The sequence below is a fragment of the Aythya ferina genome (genome assembly GCF_964211825.1).
Source record: "Aythya ferina genome assembly, chromosome: W".
Lineage (NCBI taxonomy): Eukaryota > Metazoa > Chordata > Aves > Anseriformes > Anatidae > Aythya > Aythya ferina.
The window spans coordinates 16,968,320-16,988,413 of record NC_140313.1 but is presented as its reverse complement, the minus strand read 5'-3'; the positions used below and the strand labels follow the sequence as shown (position 1 = coordinate 16,988,413).

The 20,094-nt window shown below is 47.4% G+C and overlaps 1 protein-coding gene and 1 long non-coding RNA gene across 2 annotated transcripts in view; both read left to right on the top strand.

Moving 5' to 3' along the window:
• The window catches only part of LOC311426393, a 569,271-nt gene that overhangs the window by 63,686 nt on the left and 485,491 nt on the right, over positions 1–20,094 (top strand). The window lies entirely within an intron of this gene.
• LOC311426310 (E3 SUMO-protein ligase PIAS2-like) overlaps positions 1–20,094 on the top strand; it is a gene marked incomplete at its 3' end in the record, with an annotated part of 34,826 nt that overhangs the window by 13,884 nt on the left and 848 nt on the right. The window contains exons 6-8 of the mRNA XM_084502718.1: positions 16,680–16,814; positions 19,138–19,243; positions 19,845–19,918. Coding sequence (XP_084358844.1) covers positions 16,680–16,814; positions 19,138–19,243; positions 19,845–19,918 — 315 coding nt within the window. The remainder of the gene's footprint in view (positions 1–16,679; positions 16,815–19,137; positions 19,244–19,844; positions 19,919–20,094) is intronic.

Below are 20,094 nucleotides of genomic sequence, written 5' to 3'. Positions count from 1 at the left end.
AGGGAAAGCTTCCACCCACCCTGACAAATGATCTACTGAGACTAATAAGCATTTAAATCTACCTACTCTAAGGAGTTCTGTAAAATCTACCTGTACATTTTGGAAGCGTTGAATTCCTGGTTCTCGCCCCCTTTGGGCTGACTGTGGATAATTTTCCTATTTACCTTTTGACATACTACACAACTCCTGCGTACTCGTTCAGCCAGAGCATATATATATATATTCCTACACATACATATTTCCATAGCACAGTGTCACACACTGCTTGAATTCCCCAATGACCCTCTTGATGCAAAACAGTTAATATTTGCCTCGTTAGCACTTTCTTTAGCATTTCTCTCCCTTCAGGGAGTATCTATTTTCCTTTGGAGTTTGTGACTCCTAATTCCTTAAAAACCTCTTTCTCTTAAAGCTTTTTAGTTCTTTTTAGTTTTGGGTAGGGGTAGCTCAACAATTCCCTGAATCCCCTCTGGATTTATTCTTCATTCCCCCTCAGACACTAGATGCCCTAAATACTTGACTACTCTTTCTACAAATTTAATTTTAATTTCCAATATTTTCAATCCCTGTTTTCCCAGAAAGCTGAATAGCTTGTTAGTGGCTTCCTTCACAGATGTTTTCTCCTGTCCTGACAATAAAAGATCATCCACATATTGTAACAGTAACACCTCCTCAGGAGGTTGGAATTGCTCCAAAATCTGTTCTAGAACTTGCCCAAGTACATTGGTGGCCCTGTAAAACCCTGAGGTAAAATTGTCCATCTGTATTGCTGCTTCCACCCCCATTTCAGGGTCTTTCCAGTCATTGGTGAATATATCTTTGCTCTCGGGTCTGAGAGTACCCCATTAACAACACCATTATTCCAGTCTAGCGATTTACTATTTGAATGCCCAATGTAATTATCAAATCCTTTCCCAACGAGTTAGTATTGTATGCCTGGGGTGCATACAATAACTGCCCAGTGATCGTTCTATCCCTGGTCTCAGCTTGGTGTCCCCAAAAAGTGGCACTGTTATCCCAGTCCCTTCTACCCCCATCGCAGTTAGGGTTTCATTAGTTAGTTTAATTCCTGATACTTTACAGGCCAGCAATGACCTAGCTGCCCCATTATATTGGGTTCACAGGGTGAGGCTCTGGTAGTGGAGGGGCTGCACTGGTAACACCTGTGAGAAGGATCTATCAGCTGCCCCATGTTAGATAAGGGCCAGTTTCATCTGGCTCCAAAGGGGCCCACCGCTGCCAAGAGCCGAGCCTTGAGCAATGCAGTTTGTGCCTCTGTGAGAGCACATCCAAGAAAAGCAAAAAATAAAAAGCTGCTGCACAACAGCAGCTGGGAGAGCGAGGAGTGAGAAACCTCCCTGCAGACACCAAGGTCAATGTAGAGGAGGGGGAGTGTAGCGCAGAGGTGTTCCAGGTACCAGAGCCGAAGCCCCCCTGGCGGCCCACAGAGAGGCCCCTGGTGGGGAAGGCAGACCCCCGCAGCCCGTGGTGTACCACAGTGGAGCAGATCTCCACACTGCAGCCCGTGGAGAGGAGCCCACGCAGGAGCAGGTGATCGCGGGGGTTGGACCCCAGGGGGTCCCAAGCCAGACCAACCCGCTCCTGACAAATGAACCCCACGGCACAGACCCACACCTGGAGCAGCTCCCAAAGAGCCTGTTTTTCGCTGCCTGTGGAGAAGCCCACGCAGGACCACCCCAGGAAGGTCGGCACCCCACGAGAGGGACCCCAGAACAGAGCAGGGGGGAGAACGATTGTGAAAGGAAAGAGCAGTGGAAACTGTTTGTGAGCAGCACCATGGACTGATGGCAGCCCCCGCTCCTAGCCCCCCTGCACCACTCAGGGCAGGGAAGAGGTGGAAGAGAGTGGATGGGGGAAGGTACCCCCAGCTTGTTTCTCTGTTTCTCACTGCTCCAGCCTGTCAGAAATAGGTAATAAGTTTTATTAATCTTCCTATGCTATGTCTGTTTTGCCCGTAACAATAATTGTGAAGTGATCCCCACTGAGGTACACTTGAGGAGCCCTTGAGGTACACTTTTTCCTTTATCAGGGAACTAGCTTTCTGAGAAGCCCTGACTCCCCTATTCTGAATTTATAATAGCAATCTCTCCTCATTCTTCCACTCCGGATATTCCTGTTTGAAGTGGCCGGCCTGGCCACACTTGAAACATCTTCTCAAAGCCTGTCCCTGCTAGGATTTAGGCTGCAACGCAGGCAGTCTTCCTTGTCTGTCCTTCCTTTGTCTCTCTTCCTCTCCTTTCCATCCTGGGCCCTCTATCTCCCCCTCTGCCTCACTACCCAGTACGCTGTGAATGCCATGTTTCGCTCTCTACTTTTCCTTCTCATTTCCCCTCCTGGCATACACCTTCATACTACCTACACTGTTCACTACATCCTCCCACCTTCTGGAGCTTTTTCTGTATACCTGCCAGGCTTTAATCATAAAATGAACTTTAAAGAGCCCTTGGGCTACCGGGTCCTCAGGATTCATCCCCGAGTACTTTCTCATTCTGAACCTGAGTCTCTCATGTGATTTCTGTGTTGTGGGTTGTTATTATCCCAGTTAGATAAGCAGATATTTCTGCTCTATCAGAATTACTCTCGGTCCAGGGGGTGCTAGGGGGTGTGTGCGTGTTGTGTTGTGTTAGTTCATTCTTGTTCTTGCATAGCTGCCTGCCGAATCATCCCCCCCCCCCCCCCCCCCCAAACATTCTTCTCCAGTGAATAACATACTGTTGTGGTTTAACCGGGCTGGCAGGTAAACACCATGCAGCCGTTCGCTCACCCTCCCCCCTCCCTCTCTGGGATGGGGGAGAGAAATGGGAAAGTGAAGCCTGTGAGTTGAGATAAAGACAGTTTATTAAGACAGGAAAATAATAATAATTGTTATATCTGTTGTTCAGCATGATGTCAGATGGGATGGAATACCCCTTTGGCCAGTTTGGGTCAGCTGTCCTGGGTCTGTCCCCTCCCAGCTCTTGCTGCACCCCCAGCCTACCCATTGTCAGGACAAAGCAAGAAGTTGAAACATCTTTGGCTTGGTGTAAGCACTGCTCTGCAACAATTAAAACATTGGGGTGTTATCAGCGCACTTCTCATCCTAAGCCAAAACATAGCACCCTACCAGCTACTAGGAGGAAAATTAACTCTGTCCTAACTGAAACCAGGACATCTAGCCACCCCTTATTCCATACCATTTACGTCATGCTCAGGTTACACTCTTTCCTGTACATTCTAATTAATCGCCATTTCCATCTATGGTATATAGCAGTCATACTAGTGATGACATACAGTATTATATGGTAATTAACATGATACAATTCAACTCATGGGCTACTCTCACCCAGTATTAAATCCCCTTGAGGTACACGCCAGACCTCCCCATCCTTTTGCATTACCCACCATGTGCATCCAGGTCCCTGAGCAAAAGTAATTCCACGAATGGGTTTGCCTTTTCCCGAGGCAGGAGTAGCCCAGACTGTCTTCCCCAGCATATTTCTTACATGCACTGCAGGAACTTTATCCCCTTCTACAGTACGTAACAGGTTTGATTGGGCAGGTCCAGCTTGGTTGGCAGATCCCCTAGTATTGACTAACCAGGTGGCCTTTGCCAAATGCGTATCCCAATTTTTGAATGTCCCAGCGCCCATTGCTTTCAATGTAGTCTTTAACAGTCCATTGTATCGTTCAACTTTTCCGGAGGCTGGTGCATGATAGGGGATGTGATACACCCACTCAATACCATGCTCTTTGGCCCAAGTGTCTATAAGGTTGTTTCGGAAATGAGTCCCATTGTCTGACTCTATTCTTTCTGGGGCGCCATGTCGCCATAGGACTTGCTTTTCAAGGCCCAGGATAGTGTTCCGGGCGGTGGCATGGGGCACAGGATATGTTTCCAGCCATCCGGTGGTTGCTTCCACCGTTGTAAGTACGTGGCGCTTGCCATTGCGAGTTTGAGGGAGTGTGATGTAATCAATCTGCCAGGCCTCTCCATATTTATATTTCAGCCATCGTCCTCCATACCAAAGAGGCTTTGACCGTTTGGCTTGCTTGATGGCAGCACACGTTTCACAGTCATGAATAACCTGTGCTATAGCGTCCATGGTCAGGTCCACCCCTCGATCACGAGCCCATCTGTATGTTGCATCTCTACCTTGATGGCCTGAGGTGTCATGGGCCCATCGGGCTATAAATAATTCACCTTTATGCTGCCAATCCAGATCCACCTGAGCCACTTCAATCTTAGCAGCCTGATCCACCTGCTGGTTGTTCTGATGTTCTTCAGTAGCCCAGTTCTTGGGCACATGAGCATCTACGTGGCATACCTTTACAGCCAGGTTATCTATCCGAGCAGCAATATCTTGCCACAATGCAGCAGCCCAGATGGGTTTGCCCCTGCGCTGCCAGTTGTTTTGCTTCCATTGCTGTAATCGCCCCCACAGGGCATTTGCTACCATCCATGAATCCGTAGAGAGAGAGAGAACTGGCCACTTTTCTCCTTCAGCAATATCTAAAGCCAGCTGAATGACCTTCATTTCTGCAAACTGACTCGAGTCACCTTCTCCCGCAGCAGCTTCTGCAACTCGTGGTGTAGGACTCCATATAGCAGCCTTCCATCTCCGATGCTTTCCCACAATACGACACGACCCATCAGTGAACAGGGCATATTTCTTCTCATTCTCTGGTAACTGGTTGTACAGTGGGGCTTCTTCAGCACGGACCACCTCCTCCTCTGATGATATCCCAAAGTATTTGCCTTCTGGCCAGTCCATAATCACCTCCAAGATTCCTGGGCGACTGGGGTTTCCTATTCGAGCCCGCTGAGTAATCAGTGCAACCCACTTGCTCCAGGTAGCATCAGTTGCATGATGTGTAGAGGGGACCCTTCCTTTGAACATCCAGCCTAGTACCGGCAGTCGGGGTGCCAGGAAGAGCTGCGCTTCAGTACCGACCACCTCCGAAGCAGATCGAACTTCTTCATATGCTGCCAATATCTCTTTTTCGGTTGGAGTGTAGCAGGCCTCAGATCCTCTGTATCCCCGACTCCAAAACCCCAGGGGCCGACCTCGAGTTTCCCCAGGTTCTTTCTGCCAGAGGCTCCAGGTGGGGCCATTCTCCCCGGCTGCGGTGTAGAGCACATTCTTTACATCTGGTCCTGTTCGGACTGGCCTAAGGGCTACTGCATGAACTATTTCCTGCTTGATTTGTTCAAAGGCTTGTTGTTGCTCAGGGCCCCATTCAAACTCATTCTTCTTACGGGTTACTTGGTAGAGCGGGTTTACAATCAGACTGTAATTTGGAATGTGCGTTCTCCGAAACCCCGGGACGCCTAGGAAAGTTTGTGTTTCTTTTTTGCTAGTTGGTGGAGACATAGCTGTTATTTTGTTGATCACATCCATTGGGATTTGACAGCGTCCATCTTGCCATTTTATTCCTAAAAACTGGATCTCTCGTGCAGATCCTTTGACTTTTTTTCATTTTATGGCAAAACCTGCCTTCAGAAGGATTTGGACTATTTTCTTCCCTTTCTCGAAAACTTCCTCTGCTGTGTCACCCCACACAATGATGTCATCGATGTACTGCAGGTGTTCAGGAGCTTCCCCCTGCTCCAGCGCAGACTGGATCAGTCCATGGCAAATGGTAGGGCTGTGTTTCCACCCCTGGGGCAGCCGATTCCAGGTGTACTGGAGACCCCTCCAAGTGAAAGCAAACTGTGGCCTGCACTCTGCTGCTAGAGGGATGGAGAAAAAGTGCATTAGCGATATCAGTTGTGGTGTACCACTTGGCTGCCTTCGATTCCAGTTCGTACTGGAGTTCCAGCATGTCCGGCACTGCAGCACTCAGTGGTGGTGTGACTTCGTTCAGACCCCTATAGTCCACTGTTAGCCTCCTGTCCTGGTTTCAGTTAGCACAGAATTAATTTTCTTCTTAGTAGCTGGTGGAATGCTGTGTTTTGGCTTAGAATGAGAAGAGTGCTGATAACACCCCGATGCTTTAATTGTTGCAGAGCAGTGCTTATACTAAGCCAAGGACATCTCAGCCTTTGCTCTGTCCTGCCAACGGGCAGGCTGGGGGGTGCAGTAAGAGCTGGGAGGGGACAGACCCAGGACAGGTGACCCAAACTAGCCAAAGGGGTATTCCATACCATCTGACGTCATGCTAAACAATATATAGGGGTGGCTAGCCGGGGGGAGGGGGCCGGACTGCTCGGGGTTAGGCTGGGCATCGGTCAGCGGGTGGTGAGCAATTGCATTGTGCATCACTTGTTTGTACATACTATTATTACTTTCGTATTATCACCATTGTATCATCATTATTATTATTGTTATTATTATTTTGTTATTTTTTTTTCCTGTCTTATTAAACTGTCTTTATCTCAACTCACGGGCTTCACTTTCCATTTCTCTCCCCCGTCCCAGAGAGGGAGGGGGGAGGGTGAGCGAACGGCTGCGTGGTGTTTAGCTGCCGGTCGGGTTAAACCACGACAGTCTTTTTGGCGCCCAACGTGGGGCCCGAAAGGTTGAGATAACGGCAGATCTGATCAGAGTGTGTTAAACTAAAATTGGTGTAAGGATTAGACCTGCTTAATAGTCACTTGTCATGATGCTGATTGCTTTAATCACAACTCTGCTGCGCCTGTTTTCCAAATTGAGTATTATAGTACATTATTTTCCGTATTTGCTCTCTGTAGTGTTGTTTCTCCTCTCCGGGCCCTGGTTTCAGACCATTATGGTACTAAGTGTTATAGCAATGGCTTATGAGACGATAAGATATCTGGTCATGACTCTAACTTGGTATTTATACTCAGTAACATCGTGGACTCTGTATTTTGGAAACAGCATCTTGGGAACTATTAGCAATTATACCTATTGTTTTTCTCCATTAGAGAGTCAATCTGTGGAGGGGAAAGGGGAGGATATTTTTCCTTACTTGCTTACTCTCCCTTTCTCCTTCACCACCCCTGTATCCTCCTGGGTCACTCTGCCTTCCTCCTTCACCACCCTCTTATCCCCTGAGCTTGTCACAATAGCTCTCCAAGATATTGAATATTTCTGGAATACTCAGAATACCATAGTCTTGTTGTTCTGCCTCATGAATGCACTTCAGATTCTGCTTAAAGTTAAACAACTACTTATGAAGCTCATCCGGAGATCTGCCCGGAGGCAGTATAGTTGTGGGTGGCAGGGAGTATGGGTGGATATGGGCAGGCATCTAGAGCAGTTGGCACCCCCAGTGTGTTGGAAATTCACCCCTGAACAATGGCAAAATCCTCAAAAACTGGCAGAATGCTTGAAAAAAAGGTGTAATGATTCTGGCAGTTCCAAAGTAACACAAATCATTGTAACGTGCTGGGGCCTGGCTCATGCCTATCGAGCTGCCATTGATACTGCTGTCAACTTAGTGACAGACCCTGCGGCCACTCCAAACCCTGTGACAGATCCAACGGCCACTGTGACCCCTACGGTGGATTCTGCAGCCGCTCCAGTCCCAGCTCCTGCAGCCGCTCCAGTCCCAGCTCCTGCAGCCGCTCCAGTCCCAGCTCCTGCAGCCGCTCCAGTCCCAGCTCCTGCAGCCGCTCCAGTCCCAGCTCCTGCAGCCGCTCCAGTCCCAGCTCCTGCAGCCGCTCCAGTCCCAGCTCCTGCAGCCGCTCCAGTCCCAGCTCCTGCAGCCGCTCCAGCTCCAGCTCCTGAAGCTGCTCCAGTCCCAGTTCCTGCAGTCGCTCCAGTTCCAGCTCCGGCCGCTACTCCAGTCCCAGTTCCTGCAACTGCTTCAGTCCCAGCTCCTGAAGCCGCTCCAGCTCCAGCTCCTGAAGCCGCTCCAGCTCCAGCTCCTACTGCTGCTCCAGTCCCAGCTCCTGCAACTGCTCCAGCTCCAACTCCAGCTCCTGTAGCCGCTCCAGCTCCTGTGGCCGTGTCAGAGAAACGAGCTGTAGCAGTGCAAGTTGACCCTGCAGAGGGCATTCCAACCCCTGTGGCAGACCCTGTAACAAAGTCAGAGAAACGAGCAGTAGCAGTGCAAGCTGCCCCTGTAGAGAAGGTGAAAATATGGTATAGAAATTCAAGTCGTTTAGAACGCAGAGAGTCTTCTGCCAATCCAGGTAAGGCTTCTGCCAAAACTAAGTATAGAGATGACGAAGATGATGACGACGCTGGGCCGTCAAGGATTCAGGAGGAGGAAGATGAGGATGCCGAAAGAGCAACAGTAACTACCCGAAGCCTAAACGAGCGCGAGCTACGAGATGTGCGAAAAGATTTTGGTCGCTGTATAGGTGAGCAGCTTGTCACCTGGCTGCTCCGGTGCTGGGACTCTGGAGCCAATTGTGTGGAATTAGACGGCAGGGAAGCCAAGCGGCTGGGATCCCTTGCTCGAGACGCCGGCATTGACAAAGCAATTGCAGATGGAGCACGACCCACCAGCCTCTGGAGGCGTCTCCTCTCAGCTGTGAGGGAAAGGTATCCCTTCAAGGAAGATATTTTATGTCTACCAGGCAAGTGGACCACTATGGAGAAGGGAATCCAGTACCTGAGGGAATTAGCCGTACGGGAAGTGATTTATGAGGATCCAGACCTCAAACAAACATCCACAGATCCAGATGAAGTCAAGTGTACACGACCCATGTGGCGGAAGTTTGTACGGAGTGCACCATCATCATATGCCAGCTCATTGGCAATAATGGCCTGGAAAGAGGATGAGGAACCCACAGTGGGTGAAGCGGCTAAACAACTCCGGCAGTACGAAGAAAGTCTCTCCTCTTCCTTACAGGCCTGCGTCTCAGCTGTGGAGAAACTTTCTGAAAAGGTTCACCAACTTGAAGAGAATCTATTGTCCTCCCCACCTGAACCAACCAGTGCCCACCGACCAAAGGAGAACACTTGGGAGAAACTTTCTGAAAAGGTTCACCAACTTGAAGAGAGATTATTCTCCTTCGCACCTGTACAAAGCAGTGTCTCAGCTGTCAGGGGTAGGCGTTCACCCACACAAGGAAGACGATATGGTGGGTACTCACCCCGTGCCACCCTGTGGTTTTACTTACGAGACCATGGAGAGGACATGAGAAAGTGGGATGGAAAATCTACCGCGACCCTAGAGGCACGGGTACGTGAGTTGCAAAAGAAAACAATCAGGAAAAAGGGATTCTCCGAAAAGTTTGCTGCTCCAACTTCCAGCAGACAGTCCTTCAAACACAGAAACGAGGAAGATTCTGACCAGGATTAGGGGGGCCCTGCCTCCAGCCAGGGGGAGGAAAGGGACAATCGAGTTTATTGGACTGTGTGGATTCGATGGCCTGGCACATCACGCGCACAGAAGTATAAGGCTTTAGTAGACACCGGTGCACAATGTACTATAATGCCATCGAGCTATAAAGGACCAGAGCCCATCTATATTTGTGGAGTGACAGGGGGATCTCAGCAGTTGACTGTATTGGAGGCTGAAGTGAGTCTGACTGGGAATGAGTGGGAAAAGCACCGCATTGTGACTGGTCCGGATGCTCCATGTATCCTTGGCATAGACTATCTTAGAAGAGGATACTGCAAGGACCCAAAAGGGTTCCGGTGGGCTTTTGGTATTGCTGCCTTAGAGACAGAGGGCATTAAACAATTATCTACCTTGCCTGGTCTCTCAGAGGACCCCTCTGTTGTGGGGTTGCTGAGGGTCGAAGAACAGCAAGTGCCAATTGCTACCACAACTGTGCACCGGCGGCAATATCGCACCAACCGAGACTCCCTGATTCCCATCCATAAGCTAATTCGTCAATTGGAGAGCCAAGGAGTGATCAGCAAGACTCATTCACCTTTCAATAGTCCCATATGGCCAGTGCGAAAGTCTAATGGCGAGTGGAGACTAACAGTGGACTATCGCGGCCTGAACGAAGTCACGCCACCACTGAGTGCTGCAGTGCCGGACATGCTGGAACTTCAGTATGAACTTGAATCGAAGGCAGCCAAGTGGTACGCCACAATTGATATCGCTAATGCATTTTTCTCCATCCCTCTAGCAGCAGAGTGCAGGCCACAATTTGCCTTCACTTGGAGGGGAGTCCAATATACTTGGAATAGGCTGCCCCAGGGGTGGAAACACAGCCCTACCATTTGCCATGGGCTGATCCAGTCTGCACTAGAGCAGGGGGAAGCTCCTGAACACCTGCAGTACATCGATGACATTATTGTGTGGGGTGACACAGCAGAGGAAGTTTTCGAGAAAGGGAAGAAAATAGTCCAAATCCTTCTGAAAGCCGGTTTTGCCATAAAACAAAATAAAGTCAAAGGACCTGCACGGGAGATCCAGTTTTTAGGAATAAAATGGCAAGATGGACGTCGTCAAATCCCAATGGATGTGATCAACAAAATAACAGCTATGTCTCCACCAACTAACAAAAAAGAAACACAGACTTTCCTAGGTGTTGTGGGGTTTTGGAGAATGCACATCCCAAATTACAGTCTGATTGTAAACCCGCTCTACCAAGTAACTCGTAAGAAGAATGAGTTTGAATGGGGCCCTGAACAACGACAAGCCTTTGAACAAATCAAGCAGGAAATAGTCCATGCAGTAGCCCTTGGGCCAGTTCGAACAGGACCAGATGTAAAGAATGTGCTCTACACTGCAGCCGGGGAGAACGGCCCCACCTGGAGCCTCTGGCAGAAAGAACCTGGGGAAACTCGAGGTCGGCCTCTGGGGTTTTGGAGTCGGGGATACAGAGGATCTGAGGCCCGCTATACTCCAACTGAAAAGGAGATATTGGCAGCATATGAAGGAGTTCGATCTGCTTCGGAGGTGGTCGGTACTGAAGCGCAGCTCCTCCTAGCACCCCGATTACCGGTACTAGGCTGGATGTTCAAGGGAAGGGTCCCCTCTACGCATCATGCAACTGATGCTACATGGAGCAAGTGGGTTGCACTGATTACTCAGCGGGCTCGAATAGGAAACCCCAGTCGCCCAGGAATATTGGAAGTGATCATGGACTGGCCAGAAGGCAAATACTTTGGGATATCATCAGAGGAGGAGGTGGGTCGTGCTGAAGAAGCCCCACTGTACAACCAGTTGCCAGAGAATGAAAAGAAATATGCCCTGTTCACTGATGGGTCCTGTCGTATTGTGGGGAAGCATCGGAGATGGAAGGCTGCTGTATGGAGTCCTACGCGACGAGTTGCAGAAGCTGCTGAGGGAGAAGGTGAATCGAGTCAGTTTGCAGAAGTGAAAGCCATTCAGCTGGCTTTAGACATTGCTGAACGAGAAAAATGGCCAGTTCTCTATCTCTACACCGATTCATGGATGGTAGCAAATGCCCTGTGGGGATGGTTACAGCAATGGAAGCAAAACAACTGGCAGCGTAGGGGCAAACCTATCTGGGCTGCTGCATTGTGGCAAGATATTGCTGCTCGGGTAGAGAACCTGGCTGTGAAAGTACGCCACGTAGATGCTCATGTGCCCAAGAATCGGGCTACTGAAGAACATCAAAACAACCAGCAGGTGGATCAGGCTGCTAAGATTGAAGTAGCTCAGGTGGACCTGGATTGGCAGCATAAAGGTGAATTATTTATAGCCCGATGGGCCCATGACACCTCAGGCCATCAAGGTAGAGATGCAACATACAGATGGGCTCGTGATCGAGGGGTGGACTTGACCATGGACGCTATAGCACAGGTTATTCATGACTGTGAAACATGTGCTGCAATCAAGCAAGCCAAACGGTCAAAGCCTCTTTGGTATGGAGGACGATGGCTGAAATATAAATATGGAGAGGCCTGGCAGATTGATTACATCACACTCCCTCAAACTCGCAATGGCAAGCGCCACGTACTTACAATGGTGGAAGCAACCACCGGATGGCTGGAAACATATCCTGTGCCTCATGCTACCGCCCGGAACACCATCCTGGGCCTTGAAAAGCAAGTCCTATGGCGACATGGCACCCCAGAAAGAATAGAATCAGACAATGGGACTCACTTCCGAAACAACCTTATAGACACTTGGGCCAAAGAACATGGTATTGAATGGGTGTATCACATCCCCTATCATGCACCAGCCTCCGGGAAAGTTGAACGATACAATGGACTGTTAAAGACTACCTTGAAAGCAATGGGCGCTGGGACGTTCAAAAACTGGGATACGCATTTGGCAAAGGCCACCTGGTTAGTCAATACTAGGGGATCTACCAACCGAGCTGGACCTGCCCAATCAAACCTGTTACGTACTGTAGATGGGGATAAAGTTCCTGTAGTGCATGTAAAAAATATGCTGGGTAAAACAGTCTGGGCTACTCCTGCCTCAGGAAAAGGCAAACCTATTCGTGGAATTGTTTTCGCTCAGGGACCTGGATATACTTGGTGGGTGATGCAAAAGAACGGAGAGGTCCGGTGTGTACCTCAAGGAGATTTAATACTGGGTGAGAATAGCCCATGAACTGAATTGCACCATGTTAAATAGTATATTATACTGTATGTTATCACTACCATGATTACTATAGGTGACTAATTAGAATGTATGGAAAAGAGTGTAACCTGAGCATGACATAAATGGTATGGAATAAGGGGTGGATAGATGTCCTGGTTTCAGTTAGCACAGAATTAATTTTCTTCCTAGTAGCTGGTGGAATGCTGTGTTTTGGCTTAGAATGAGAAGAGTGCTGATAACACCCCGATGCTTTAATTGTTGCAGAGCAGTGCTTATACTAAGCCAAGGACATCTCAGCCTTTGCTCTGTCCTGCCAACGGGCAGGCTGGGGGGTGCAGTAAGAGCTGGGAGGGGACAGACCCAGGACAGGTGACCCAAACTAGCCAAAGGGGTATTCCATACCATCTGACGTCATGCTAAACAATATATAGGGGTGGCTAGCCGGGGGGAGGGGGCCGGACTGCTCGGGGTTAGGCTGGGCATCGGTCAGCGGGTGGTGAGCAATTGCATTGTGCATCACTTGTTTGTACATACTATTATTACTTTCGTATTATCACCATTGTATCATCATTATTATTATTGTTATTATTATTTTGTTATTTTTTTTTCCTGTCTTATTAAACTGTCTTTATCTCAACTCACGGGCTTCACTTTCCATTTCTCTCCCCCGTCCCAGAGAGGGAGGGGGGAGGGTGAGCGAACGGCTGCGTGGTGTTTAGCTGCCGGTCGGGTTAAACCACGACACCTCCACTCACCATTAGACTTTCGCACTGGCCATATGGGACTACTGAAAGGTGAATGAGTCTTGCTGAGCACTCCTTGGCTCTCCAGTTGACGAATTAGCTTATGGATGGGAATCGGGGAGTCTCGGTTGGTGCGATATTGCCGCCAGTGCACAGTTGTGGTAGCGATTGGCACTTGCTGTTCTTCGACCCTCAACAACCCCACAACAGAAGGGTCCTCCGAGAGACCGGGCAAGGTAGATAATTGTTTAATGCCCTCTGTCTCTAAGGCAGCTATGCCAAAAGCCCACCGGAACCCTTTTGGGTCCTTGAAACATCCTCTTCTAAGGTGGTCTATGCCAAGGATGCACGGAGCATCCGGGACAGTCACAATGTGGTGCTTTTCCCACTCATTCCCAGTCAGACTCACTTCAGCCTCTGATACAGTTAACTGCTGAGATCTCCCCGTCACTCCATAAATAGAGATGGGCTCTGGCCCTTTATAGCTTCATGGCATCAGAGTACATCGTGCACCTCCCTCTCTGGGATGGGGGAGAGAAACGGGAAAGTGAAGCCTGTTAGTTGAGATAAAGACAGTTTATTAAGACAGGAAAATAATAATAGCAATAATGATAATAACAATAATGATGATAATCGTACTACTACTAATAACGTGTACGAAACAAGTGATGCGCAATGCAATTGCTCACCACCCGCTGACCGATGCCCAACCTAACCCCGAGCAGCCGGCCCCCCTCCCCCGGCTAGCCACCCCTATATATTGTTTAGCATGACGTCAGATGGGATGGAATACCCCCTTTGGCTAGTTTGGGTCAGCTGTCCTGGGTCTGTCCCCTCCCAGCTCCTGCTGCACCCCCAGCCTGCCCACTGGCAGGACAGAGCGAGAAGCTGAGACGTCCTTGGCTTGGTGTAAGCACTGCTCTGCAACAATTGAAACATCAGCATGTTATCAGCACTCTTCTCATCCTAAGCCAAAACACAGCACCCTACCAGCTACTAGGAGGAAAATTAACTCTGTCCTAACTGAAACCAGGACACATACTCAGGATTGACATTTCCCCCCCGAGAATACAAATTAGGCCTTTAGAAACGGATTTGGCTGTTTTGCTAGGCCCTCAATTAAAGACTTCATTTCCTTCTTAAAACTCCTAACCTCTCTGCTGGTAAGGGGGGAGTGGCACCGGCCCCGCATCGGCCCTGCCAGCCCACCCCCCCCACCCCCGCTCCTGCCACTCCACGCTTCCAGGCGCGACTTCTCCAGGGACAGCATCGATTGCAGTCCCTGTCTCCCCTCCTGGAGCAGCTGCCACTGCCTCCAGTGCAATATTAGGATTATAGGGAGCATAACTTGATTCCTCATCCAAAAAAGGCGTCTTATTGTTTACATATAAATTCAAAGCCTGAATTTTCATCAGACCCATATTTTGGCCAAAATTCTGAAGTTCCTTTTATTGGCTTTTTAGGCCAGACAATTATACAATTTCAAACCATTTTTTAATTATATATTTTTTAATCTTTTTCCCTAGTTTTTGGATTGCTTTTCCAAATTCTTATTCTCTCCAAACGACTATCTTTAGGCACAGTCCTGGGGTCTCCATCCCCACCCTGCTGACTCTTGGAACCCTTAATCCCCATCTCTTCCTGACGTGCTGCTGTGGACTTTACCACCCGGAGGGTACCACACGCCTTCACCTAGGATTAGGACAGAGGTGAGGTGTATCGCCAAGCACCTCACTTCACCATGCTCGGGGTACTGTACACCTAAGGGCCCAAACCCCCCGAGACTCTCTTTTGCTTCATCCCTCTCCAGCCGAGTGGACTTTGTTCATCCCCTTGCGGGACTACAGAACCTCGCGGATCGGGACTCCACGCTCGCTTTGCACTAAAAGTGCTTCTCATTCACGTTCCATACAAGAGTCTCCCCGAACCCAACCCGAGGCAAGATACGGTAAAATTTCCCTTACCTTAGTCCGTGCACAGCTTCCCGGTCCAGGTTATCAGCAGTAATCCCTGTGCCTGTTCCTGATCGGGGCTGGACTATGTCTCAGCTGTGTCTGTGGTATGTCAGTGCTGGCCTCCCTTCTCCCCAGAGCTTCGCAGATCCTGTCTTCAGATTAACGGTCTCGGTCTTTTGCCGGCCATACCAAGATGACCCACCACCCCCGATGGGACCGCTGAAATCAGTGGGGTGCACCTTCCTGTCTGTGGTGGCAAGAAAGCTTCAGCAGGCGACAAGATCCCGGACGAGCCCCCAAATTATGAGAAAAATCTCAACTAATTTTCTTCAGACAGGACCTTTTGTGAAGCTATTTTATTCACGATTGCAATGGTGGGCGTCCTGTCAATTAGGAGCACATTTTAGTAAACAAATCATAACCTTTTATTCCCTATTACCCGACACCTGATCACCTCCCCTGTTTCCTCATTGGCTGAGTACTACAGGTTCACAAGCTACTCGACGCTCCTCTATACCATATGTGTACAATTCTTCTTTTTTTCAACCCTTTAATTTCTCCTTTCTTATGTTTTGAGAACTTGTGATCTTTGTTTTACTGTTCTCACACTGCTCATCCTGTTTTTCTCAAGCTTCCACCTTATGTTGGAACAGTGAGGCCTTCTACTGTCCACTTATCTACTTACCATTTCTCCTTATTATGATTACACAACTACCTTTGAATACAGAAAATTAGTTCTCTACTGCAAAAACACAACTTAGTTTCTCACAGTGTTAACTCTTCATTAAAAAATGTATTTTTTCAGTGTATTGTTTCTGGAGAGTTTCTAGCGTAGAACAACAGTGTCTTGAACAGGATGAAATCTGTCAGTCAGTTCTTCTGTGCAAGATGCAGGCTCCAGTCTCTTATTGGCATCCTGATGCAAGATGAGATTGAGATGACCGGACTGCAGGATGTCTGCTTGATCTCCAGATTCCGGGTTCCTGTTACAGACTGGCTGCTTTCACAGTGACAGTTGCAGGATGAGATGAATAAGCTGCAGTTGGGCCACGTGCTTCGCATAGCACAAGTATCTTCTGCTTGAAGTGTGCTTGCCTAGAAGCAAAAGGGAGCTGGATGGCTTCTAATTCAGTTGGCAAGCATTATATGCCGTAAAACTACAGAAAGTGGTCCAGATTATTTGCACAGCTTTGAAGAATTTCTTAGTACCTAGTAGATTTTTTCTTCTGCTGACAGCAGCAAAGTCTTTTAGCTCTTAAATATACCTGGTATTCTATGCATAGCTCATCTTCAGGGCCCTCACTGGAGTGTACAAATAACAACCTGTTGCTTATGAAGCTAGGTGTAGCTAATGCAAAGCAGACATCAAGGGGTTGTCGATCTCTTGGGACAAGAATTGAATTTACTGTTTCTTAAATAAGATCAATGAACCATTCTTTAGACATGAAAGACTGAATTAACAGTTTGTGACTTGCTGCCTTTTAAACTAATTTGCTGTTGGTTTTAAACTAATAAATTGTTTAAGCAGGTTTCAGAGTACAGAGGGAAGACTTGGTAATGCTTTTTGTTTTGTCTCTTCTTCCCGTAGGGATATGCTCCACCACCAAAAAGTGGAATTGAACAGAAGCGACCTGGGCGTCCCTTGAATATAACATCTCTAGTTAGGTTATCATCAGCAGTGCCAAACCAGATTTCCATTTCCTGGGCATCTGAAATTGGAAAGGTAAGCTGTATGTTTTGTAGGATGTGGGCAGTAGTCTGAATAACCTTGTCTAGTGTTCCTTCTAACCCACTGCCGGCAAGGCATGCGGTGTTATAAAGTGGCTGTGTTTATTTTTGATGCCAGGAAACAAAGCTAGCTCTAGAAGTACAGTAGCTTACAGTAACACACAAAACTTGCATACAGGTTGCAAAGACTTCCATATAGAGTTCACATAGATGGAGAGTATGGCTTTCTTTGAGAACTTTTTTGGGCAAGTTTGCCATTAGGGGTTGCCTGAAATATGTCAGAAATAGTCTTTTTGTGGTGTAAACACAGAACAGTTCAGACATAAAAGGGGAAGCTACTTTGTGGCCTAATGGTGTAATCATATAAACATGAGGTTATGTAGCCATGTCGTAAAGTTTTTTTCTCATTTTTTTGTGGCAATCTATTGGAGGAAGGCTTTTTAAAGTGACCAGATGTGCTAAGGCCCTGTGAGTGGGAGAGGAGACATGCATTTGCTCTTGATGTTTTTGTATTTTCTAACCAAATGATACCAAATAGTTCTACAAAAGGAATTTTTATTTTGTAGGGAGAACTAGTTCATGGATATTTCCATCTTTTCTTTTGAGATTCCTTATTTTTACATGAAAATGTCTTTTCTCCATTAAAACTGCACTTGTAAATAAAGTAAAACAGGTGGAATTTCCAGCTTGGAAAGCTCCTTGGTGGCAAGTTCCTGGAAAGTGTACAGGGAAGGTGTCAGGCTGCTAGTGCCAACTGCTGCAGAGTGATACATCTTGGTGATGCTGTGCTTGGGCCATAGTGGTGTGCGTCTGTAAGGGTATCTAAGCCACGTGCCCATTGTTAAAAAGGAAGAGTATTCCTGGAAGTTGGGGTAACTTGAGGGGGAGCTGACTTGAGTGCAGATATAGGGAGTATTGGAGACCTGGGGGGGGGGGGGAGAGAGAGAAAAGCATCTTCATAATGCAGTTCTTCATGGAGAGCTGCGCTGAGGGGGGGGAAAGTGTGCTGGGTTTCAGTGGCAGGAGATGAAGCAGGTGGTGAGAGGTGTGATACCTTTTGCTCTCCGGTCCCTGTAGGTAAATTTCTGGTTTTGAGGAAATGAGAAGTTATTGGTTTAAAAGGAATTGGCCCTTCAAATGGCCAGGTGACTGCTTAGGCCTTAGCTTTTCTAAGTAGAAGAACTTGCATAGCAGGCCTTTGCTATTCATCTTCTAAACGACACTCCATGCTGTCCCCAAGGGTGATACAGTAGGGCTTATACAGTAAGTATACAGTAGGCTGATACAGTAAGGGCTTATTAGCATCTACTTCTCTGATAGAAGAGGGCTTCTGAGGAGAGGAGGTATTTATCCCAGTCATCCTAGAGAGCTTATCAGGCTAGAGTCTGTAATATTAATCCTGTAGGCAATAAACAGTACAAAGCAGTCCATCTTTGCGAGGATAGGGAAAGCAAGACATTTGTCTTAGTGGCTTCCTGTGCATTTTGATAACTTTATCTGTTCATCTAGGTAAGAGCTGTCTCTGGTATTGCTGGTAAAGGAGGAGCAGGGTGGTAGATATTCTTAAAATTCCTGTGCAGTGTCTGGTTGTGTAAGAGCTACAAGAAGGTGGCCGGCAGGGAGTGGAAATGAGGGATTGCAGGTTGTGAGTGTTATGCAGATGAAACCATTATTATTCTGCAGTGGTGAGACTTGCAGATTCTTCTCCTCACTTGTGACCTTGGAGAGGAAATCCTGAACAAAGGAAGCTGGCAAGTGGCATGAATTAGGAAACAGCAGTAAATGCTAGGGAATATGGCCAGCCTGAGAGGAGCGGGTATGATATAATGAGGCTTGGCTTAAAAGCAGCAAGCTCAAGGTACAAAGAAATTGATGCTGTTGTGTGCCATTTGGAGGTGGTGTTTGCTCCCAAAACAACATCAATCATTTCTTTATAGCAAGTTTGTCTTTGAGCTCTGCTTTAAGATAGTGTCAGTGGAAAAAGGGAAATGTGTAGGAGACAAACACAAGAAGCTCTTACAGACTGCATGTTTTAAGAAAATGTATTGCCAGTCTAAGTCATCTTTTCAAGAAAAAGCCCAGATTGTCTCTTGGTTGTGGAGAATATTTTTTTGTAGTCAAGTCACAACTGGAGTGAGATAAATTGACTTGGATAGCAGAAGAATTCTGGCAGACTGCTGACTTTCATAGTAATGAAGTCATCTGTCAGTACTTCACAAAGTATTTCCATAACTACCAAACAAAAATTCAGTAACTTTTTGCTGTAGTGGAAGTACAGTGTTAAATCAATACTTCATCTTTAATTACTCTTTTTGTAGAATTACTCCATGTCTGTGTATCTTGTTCGTCAGCTCACTTCAGCTATGCTTTTGCAGAGGTTAAAAATGAAAGGTATCAGAAACCCCGATCATTCCAGAGCACTAAGTAAGTCAAATTTAACTTCCTGTTTTTCCTTACTGAGGGTGGTTGGCAGCTCTTTAAAACTAGAACTGGTAGTACCCAGGAGATTTGCAGCATTTTGAAAAGAAAGTCCATGTCCAGAGTATCAAAGGTTCTTTTTGCTGTTGCTGAGGTATCGTGCGTTGCTTCAGTGTAGGTCCCTAGCTAGGAGGGAGGAGTACTTAGCGATTTCATCTGAAATGTTCTCAAGAGAATTCTGAGAGCACTGCTTAGTGTAGTGGGCAGTGAGGTGCAGATAGATGGCCTAAATATGTGTTTTGTTCACCTGTATGTGCTGCTAATTGTCTTGTCTTTACACCTCACTCCCTGATGTGATGTGATGTCTCCTTGCACGTTGGGTAGAGTTTGCTCTACTAAACATTGTGGCCAGAACTGCATCTGCTGCACATCAAAACAGTCTCACGATGCCTGTGAAGCTATTCTTATATGGTATTTGCTCTGAACTAGCTTCCTTAAATGCTCAGGGCTTCTTAGATAGCTGGAAACAAAGTATATGTACTAGAGAATCAAGATTAGCATTTTAAGTAGTTGTGCCCATCTCTAACTTCTTAATTTATTTTGGTAGTTAAAGAAAAACTAACGGCAGATCCTGATAGTGAGATTGCCACAACCAGTCTGCGGGTTTCTCTGATGTGTCCTGTAAGTAAGGCTGGAAATTACCATATACAGATTTGTGTTTTCATCTTTAGTGCAGAGTTGGTCTGCTTTTAAAACACCCTGCTTCAGAAACTTAACTGGCTTTTGTTATACTGATTCATTAATGCAAATGAGGAGAAGAACCAACTATGGTTTAGACCTGTGAATACTTAAGCTGT